Source organism: Solanum tuberosum, unplaced genomic scaffold (assembly GCF_000226075.1).
Source record: "Solanum tuberosum cultivar DM 1-3 516 R44 unplaced genomic scaffold, SolTub_3.0 scf00244, whole genome shotgun sequence".
NCBI lineage: Eukaryota > Viridiplantae > Streptophyta > Magnoliopsida > Solanales > Solanaceae > Solanum > Solanum tuberosum.
Window position 1 is genome coordinate 657552 of NW_006239181.1, and position 8218 is coordinate 665769.

The 8218-nt window shown below is 33.5% G+C and overlaps 1 protein-coding gene and 1 non-coding gene across 3 annotated transcripts; one reads left to right on the top strand and one right to left on the bottom strand.

The window, feature by feature from the left end:
- The first annotated feature begins 405 nt into the window (after positions 1–405).
- On the top strand, positions 406–3758 carry LOC102605555 (protein DETOXIFICATION 14-like). Of its 2 annotated transcripts, none has more exons than XM_015313638.1 (7): positions 406–667; positions 1326–1870; positions 1968–2054; positions 2139–2195; positions 2297–2535; positions 2756–2961; positions 3061–3758. In XM_015313638.1, the coding sequence occupies exons 1-7, from the start codon at positions 596–598 to the stop codon at positions 3121–3123; spliced, it is 1269 nt and encodes a 422-aa protein (XP_015169124.1). In that variant the 5' UTR covers positions 406–595; the 3' UTR covers positions 3124–3758. The 2 variants fall into 2 exon arrangements, with proteins under 2 accessions (XP_015169124.1, XP_006357808.1); XM_006357746.2 differs by having other exon boundaries at positions 408–823.
- Positions 3759–7017: 3259 nt separating this feature from the next.
- MIR156C (microRNA MIR156c) lies at positions 7018–7095 on the bottom strand. The gene has a single exon (NR_127261.1). It is a non-coding gene; the product is annotated as a microRNA MIR156c (primary transcript).
- Positions 7096–8218: the final 1123 nt, after the last annotated feature.

Below are 8218 nucleotides of genomic sequence, written 5' to 3' on the forward strand. Positions count from 1 at the left end.
CCCTAATCCCCAAAAAATGTAAAAAAAATTAAAGAGTCTTTTTTACCACCGCACCCCTCTACTAGCCCCCACACCCACTACCAGCCCCCACACCCCATCCCAAAAAAAAGTTTAAAAAATAATAATTTTTTTCTATAAAAAAAAAATTACCAACCCAGCCCCTACATTAAATTTGTTTTTTAAAGAAAAAAAAATGAAAATGCTTTTTATACCAGCCCACTCCTTACCACTTTTATTTCTTTTATGAATAAACATCTTTTATCCATTTTATTTATTTAACTATCCACTTTTAAATGGGTAAATATGAGTGAATACCCGTATAAATTAGTTACATTCTTCTATCCCTATGTGTGACTAAAAAGATAGTGTATTATAAAATGAAAAAACCAAGGAATAATATTTGTTTGATACATTGATTAATATAATCCAGATTTTGTGTGCGCCTAATCAGATTTGCAGGAGAGATATATTATACTAATACTAATAAAGAGAGCTCCCCACTCTCTCCTGAGGCAAAAGAAAGAAGACGATGATAATATAGTAAATCCACTCTTGAATGATTATACAAATCAGATTTAGTTAAGCTCGTAAATAAATGGAAGAAGCATTGTTAGGGGGAAGTTTGAGGGGACGAAGATGGGATGTGTTTGTGGAAGAGTTGAAGAAGGTGAGCAATATAGCAATACCAATGGTGGTGGTTACTGTATCACAGCACCTTTTGAGGGTTGTGTCTATGATGATGATTGGTCATCTCAGTGAACTTTCCCTTTCTGGGGCTGCTATTGCTACCTCTCTTACCAATGTTACTGGCTTCAGTCTACTTGTAAACTTCCTTTCCTCCCTTCCTCTGCTTTTCAATTTCATTTGCTTTTTATAACTCAAATGTTAAGTTTCGCTACTCAAATGTAAGTATGTTAGGTGGTTGATGAATTGTCAAGTCTGATTTAGTACTAAAGTTTGCAGGTTAACTGATTAATATATGTGCCTCAGTAATTGATTATGGAACGGAGTTTGAGTTTGTTTCAAATATGAAACTATTTCCATGAGATCAAATAGCATTTTGAGTTTTCTTTAGCTCAATCCAAGTGAGGTAGCTATAAAATTGTGATGTTACAGTGTGTTGCTTGCTTTTAGGCCAGGACAGGGGCAGGAAAAGGTTAGTTAGAATACTGCCTGAAATTTTAGCCATAAATAATTTATAGCTCTTGATAGAATAGCATGTGAGATTGATTAAACTCGCCAAAGATAAGAACAGATCAAGGTAGCTAAATGTTTGCTATCTCATCTTTCGTAACTGTTTATAAGGTTTGGATTCTGGAATGCAGTTTGGAATGTCTAGTGCTTTAGAGACTCTCTGTGGACAAGCTTATGGAGCTGAAGAGTACCGGAAGCTAGGAATCTACACGAATGGGGCAATTATATCTCTCCTTCTGGTTTGCATACCGATATCTGTTCTGTGGCTTTTTGTGGACAAATTTCTTATACTCATAGGTCAAGACCCTCTTATTTCCATAGAAGCAGGCAAATATTCAAGTTGGCTCATTGCTGCTTTATTTCCTTATGCTATTCTACAAGCATTGATCCGGTACTTGCAGACTCAAAGCTTGATTCTTCCAATGCTTATGAGCTCAATTGCAGCTCTTTGCTTTCACGTGCCTCTCTGTTGGGCGCTTGTATTCAAGCTAAACTTGGGAAGCGGTGGAGCTGCAATTGCAATTGGATTATCTTATTCGTTCAATGTGCTCTTGCTTTGTTTATATGTCAAATACTCTTCCTCTTGTGAAAAAACTCGTCTTTGTTTCACGAAAGAAGTTTTGCCTAGCACAAAGGAATTCTTTCATTTGGCTATCCCTTCCGCTAGCATGGTTTGGTAAATGTTCTCCTCCTCCTTAAATCAACAAAACAATGCGTGTGGTTTTATACCTTTATTCTCTATTCTAATCAAAAGAACATCGTGATGATCACAGTCTTGAATGGTGGACATCCGAGATAGTGATACTGCTTGCTGGTCTCTTGCCAAAACCTCAACTTGAAACTTCAGTGCTTTCAATATGGTAAAATTATACTATAGTCTTAGAATTGTCAGCATTCTATTTACGAATATATCACTACTGATATGTGCTGGTTTTTCCTGACAGCCTCTTAGTTTCTTCACTTCATTATTTCATACCATTTTCCATTGGTGCTGGTGCAAGGTTTGCTCAAATGCTCTCTGCTAACTTCTGTATCTTCATGCATATGTTACCTACCTCTGTGCTCAATTATGGCCTAAAAAGAACATTTTTTTCCTTTGTAGCACTAGAATTTCTAATGAACTAGGTGCTGGGAATCCTGAAGCAGCTAGAATGTCTGTCTTGTCAGTAACTGTACTCGGAATGGCAGAGGCCATAGTAGCAAGTATCATTCTTCTTTGCTCCTGTCACGTTCTGGGATATGCATTCAGTAATGAGAAGGAAGTAGTGTATTATCTCAGAGACATGACTCCACTTCTTTGTCTCTTGATTGCAACAGACTGCATTCAGGCTGTACTTTCTGGTAAGCTCCAATTCTTGTTAGTTATTCTTTACCTTATAAATTTAGTGCACAATGTGCAATTTCATTAAGAGTTTCAGCCCTTTACAATGTTCGCGGCCTAAGTACTTGATGTTCAGAGCGATTTACATCATAATCTTTCTCTATCTCAACTTTTCATGATAGTTATTGTATTTTACTTGCACAAACCCTTCCTTATAGTTGCTCATGTCCTATACTATAGGCGTTGCAAGAGGAAGCGGATGGCAGCATTTGGGAGCCTATGTCAATCTTGGCTCATACTATCTGGTTGGAATCCCAGTAGCCATATTGTTGGGTTTCTTTCTCCATTTAAAAGGGAAGGGGCTCTGGATTGGACTAAATGCAGGCTCATTAGTACAATCTCTTCTGTTTTCCCTTATAACATGTCTCACGGATTGGCAAAAGCAGGTTATCACTCAACACAACTAATTACTACTAATTGTTTTTTTCAAGATATATAGCATCACTTTGGTGGTAAATAACTTTAATTTCTTGTTTGCATTACAGGCATCAATTGCTAGGGAAAGAATATATCATTCAAAAGAGTGTGCGCGCTTACTGGCCAACTGAAAACACCAAGAAGACAAATTATATAACGAGGGTTGATGAAGAGGTCCATTGGGATTCACAAAAAATATATATTTGAGAAAGTCTTTTTATATGATCTTGATCATCTCATATGAGCTAACTAATGTGCATTTCTTTAACTAGTTAGAATGTCTTTTTAACTCTCAAGGGTCGTTTGATTAATGGTGGTATTCGATAAAATAATCACATGAAATATCTCGAAATTATTATATTATTCCACTAACAAAATGACTTAAGTAGGCTTAGCTCTCTTTGGTGTTAAAAGCAGCCAAAGGTAATTCAAAATACAGGAGAAGGAAAACAATCGATCTTTTTATAATTACCAATAGAAAACTAGTAGACAACAAGCTATATTAAGTTACACATATGACTAGACAAGTAGTTGCTCAGACAATAAGCACCCTCCTCCAGTTCCAAATGCAATACTAGTATTAATTGAGTGTTGATTAGTAAGGTGGAGGTAAACGGCTCAACGGTGGAGATGGACGATAATGAGGATCATAATTATACGGTGGAAGAGAAGGACGAGGTGGTGGCCCTAGAGGTGGTGCAGGGGACGGAGGCCGAGGAGCATATTCATTGACAAGTACAACTACTGGAGGAGGAAAAGGTGGTGGTGCGGTATATTGACCTGGAGGTGGTGGTGGTACCAAATTATGGGTGGGGTGGGGTGGTGGACCTGGTGGTCTAGGTGGTGAATGTCTTCTATGGTATGCCATAATAGGAGAGGAGTATATAGTGATTTTTGTGTGTGTGTGTGTGTGTGTTATTATTATTATGCAATGAAATAAAGCAAGTCCTTTAAATAGGAATGAAACAAAAGAGATTTTTGTGGTGGTGTCATCATGGACTAGTAGTTTCAAAAAGGGTAAGTGAAAACTTAGGTAGTTGAGAGAGCTGAAACGTGTTTACAAAAAAGTCCAGCACTCCAACACATAAGGTTTGTGATAAAGATGGTGGAGTACAAGTATAAGTATTCGTCCCAATTTACCTGACATATTTTTAAAAAAATTAATTAGTCTTCGAAAAAATAGCGTTCGTATATAGTTAAACAAACATCTATAAATTATTTTAGATCATAAACTTCTTTTTAAAAAAGATAATTAAAATTTATGTCAAATCAAAAACAACAACAAATAAATTAAAGCGGTGGATGATCTTTCTGGATGAGGACTTACGCCATCAAGTTCTTATTTTATGTGAATACACGCATTTGCTTTCTCATTCCTAATGTGAAAGGTTTTTTGTTAGACATAAATTTCTCACTTTTGAAAATGTTGTGTCATCGTGACTCTTTTTTGTGTGTTTACATTTTCCCTTCTTTTTTTTTTTGCCCAAAGCAAGTACGGTGGATTTACTCAAATGTCTTTATTTTATTCCAATTTTAAAAACATTAATTACAAATATAATTTTTGAAAAATTAGCATTTTTGGTTAACTTTTAACTCGGATTTAATACTTGCTAATTTAATTTTCAGTTTGCTCATTAAATATTATACTGTGATATGAGATTTGTGATCATTTTCAAATTCTTAGATCGTGATCTAACTTTTTTTTTTATCACTTTTTCAACTTCCTAAAAAAAAAAGGAAAATTGTATATAATAGCAAACTATTAATTCAAATTAAATGCTATAAATATATTTTGATTTAATTGTACCCTATAGCAAACTATTGCTATTTTTCGCCACTCTCCCTAGTGGAATCTCGCTCGCCACTCTCGTTTGGTGGCAGTCTCGTTCGCCTCTCTTGCTTTTATACAAACACAAATGTATAAAATGTGTTTGTGTTTGTATAAAGCGAGAGTAAATTATATATATACATATATTTTCATTCCCCTCTCTCCCCTCTCCCAGATCTCGCTCGCCAGCCTCGCCTCTCTAGCTTATACAAACAGAAACGAAATGTATAAATTGTACTTCTGTTTGTATAAAGCGAGAGAAAATTGTATATTATCATGCAAATACATATATCTTCATCCTATACACTTATAATTATACAATACAAATATTTCCCTGCCCTGTTTTCTTTTGCCTTTCTCTCTTTCTCGTTTTATACATACACAGATTATACAATTGATCTTTTGTATACAACTACTTTCTTTTGTATATGTATAGCGAATTATACAACTGTCTTCTTTGTATATGTATAACGAATTATATAACTGTTTTTTTTTGTATATGTATAGCAAATTATACATATATATGTTTGCTATGGAGCGCAATTATGCAAACTTTGTTATAGCATACAAATATGAATTAGGTTGTGGTTTAAAGTTACATCAACTACAAGAGAAATAAAATAAGTTATTAATTAGAAAATTAGTGAAAATTTCAGTGGGTGCTTTGAAATTTGAATACATGATTGGGCCTTTGCTGAGGCCCGGTGCAGTACTAAAATGGGCCAGCTTTCATGAGAGCCCGTAATAGTACTTACATAGGCTCTACTCTCTAGCACTTGAAGATGTATTTATTCTAATTAATTAAATTTTTTTGGGAGATATTAGAAAAGATTAGAATAAAAAAATTTTAAAAAATTCTCAGACTTCATGTCTAAAATTTTCATCAAAAGAAATTCTATTTAGTTCAATGTGGCTTCCTTAATTAAAAAATAGTCTTCATGTCTGTGACTTGTGAGTGTGGTCTTCATTTGTTAGAAAACCTACATATTGATTCACCTTTCTACAGATATGTTCAAGCATAACTATATTTACGATCTAGTATTTGTCCTCCTCGTTAATAAGCTTAAGAGCAAGTTGGCGTTTCGTTTCCATTTTTAATCGTTTGAATCCTTTTTTTCCTCTAAGTTTAACCCTTTTTTTATGCTTATTATTTCTGTAAGGAGACTTTAATATAGTTCATATTACAAGTCAACCTAAGAATAAAGCTTACAAGTCAACGTAAGAAATGTATAAGCTAAGTTTCAAATCAACGTAAAGTAATATGATTTTCAAACAAAGCGTTTTCCAAAGTAGGTCATTTATATATATTCACAAGTTTATAAACTAAGATAGTAGAATATTTGAAAATCAAATTGTTACGAGTAACTAATCAACAAAAAAAAATGATAAAACGGAGGTAACGTAAATATTATGATCATCAAGGACAAATGTGTTGTTAACTCTACAAAAGAGCAAGTATGCCAAGTAAACGGGTAGAGTTGACAGTTAATGGACTTTCGGCTTAACTCAATCCCAGAAAGCTAATTTATGAAAGGATCGTAGATTGTCTGCAACCATATGAATAGACCTATCATTCTTAAGTGAAGCCGATGTGGGACTCAACAACCCCCTATCATCAAGTAAATTTACGTTAGGAGAAATTAGTATAAGAAACTATGAATACACTTCTTGATGATGGAATTCGGGGACAACCAATGATGGATGATCACAATAAAGTTTACAAATCATTTTTTTGCTGTCACTGAAGGCAAAGATGGAAGATTTTGTGAGACTACACATACTTGTCAAATGAATGGACTATTCATAATTTTCTATCATTAATTATCATGGGCTCTTCACTTTCATTACATCGATGTGGATTGTATCAATAAATAGGGAGTATAAAACTTTTCTAGAAGTTTGTAATTGATAATCTAACGTAACTAGACACACACGCCCTAATTAAGGATGTCTATCTCTATCAGCTCAAATACATATGACTTAATTAAGTAACAATTAAGTTAATTTAAAACCCTTTCTTGCTCGGAAGCAGCAGGTTGAATTTCATGGTCAGAATTAAGTTACGCTAAACAAAATAATATAACTTTATTTTTCGATTTTGAAGATAAAGGAAGACATATGGGGGGAAAATTAAATACAATAAACGTAGTAATAAATTAAAGGTAGAGACTAGAGAGGATCTGGGAGGGGCTGAGGATGATGACAGAAGAATAGAGAGCACAAAGAATTAAGGTGCATGCAGCTTCCATTATTCGTGCTCTCTATCTTCTGTCAACAACAGCTCGCCCAATACTTGCCTCCTCTCTTTGAAATAGTTTATACTTACAGTTATAAGGTGATTCGGGACAAAAGTGCAACATAGAATACACAGCACCAAACCTATTGATGGGTTCTTGAGTTGGAAGAACTCAGTGCATGCCTTGAGGTCAAACCTGTATAGATAGATAAATAATAGAGTTAGATATGTATTTCTAAACCCGTGATATCTAAATTCTAAATTCATCACTGATCGATCATACACCGAGTTTCATTTTTAAATTATGATTGGAGATTTGCTCATGAGAATAGGAAGCTAAAGGAGGTTTCTATCTATCTAAGAAATGTAGCTATTATCTTATAGCTTAGGATGGTTTAAGTGTTTCCCAACATGTCGATCTATTTATAGATCGAAGAGAAATAGTACAACTAGTAAAAAAATTAAACCCAAAACAGTTTTTCTATTTCAACTCAAATTAATTTTATAGAATTCAACTTTTATATATTATATAGACAATACAAAAGAATTTTACTGATCTGTTGATATAATTTAATTTGTTATATATAATACGTTTCCTATTTTTATTTTCTAGTAAAATAGTTCCATTTATTGTTGGCAATTATTTTGTTACTATCTTATAGGTAACATGTTACACAAAAAATTAAAAAGTTTAGCTCCTAAAATATTAAAAAATTGTTTTTACTAATTATTCTTAATTATATAGTACATATTTAATAGAGAAACTTTCACATAGCAAACAAAAAAATCATATTTGTATGTTATAGCAAAGTTTGCATAATTGCGCTCTATAGCAAACATATATATGTATAATTCGCTATACATATATACAAAAAGAAGCAATTGTATAATTCGTTGGCTCCTCTTCAGAATTGTATAATTTCGCTGGCAGGCCATTTGTATAAATTGTTGTTAGCCTCTCATTTGTATAAATCATTGACAAACATAAACTATACATTATACAAGCATAAAACTGGGCAGGGGAATATTTTTATTGTATAATTATAAGTGTATAGGACGAATATATATGTATTTGCATGTGTATATACAATTTTCTCTCGCTTTATACAAACAGAAACGCAATTTATACACTTCTGTGTATAAAGCGAGAGAGGCGAGCACA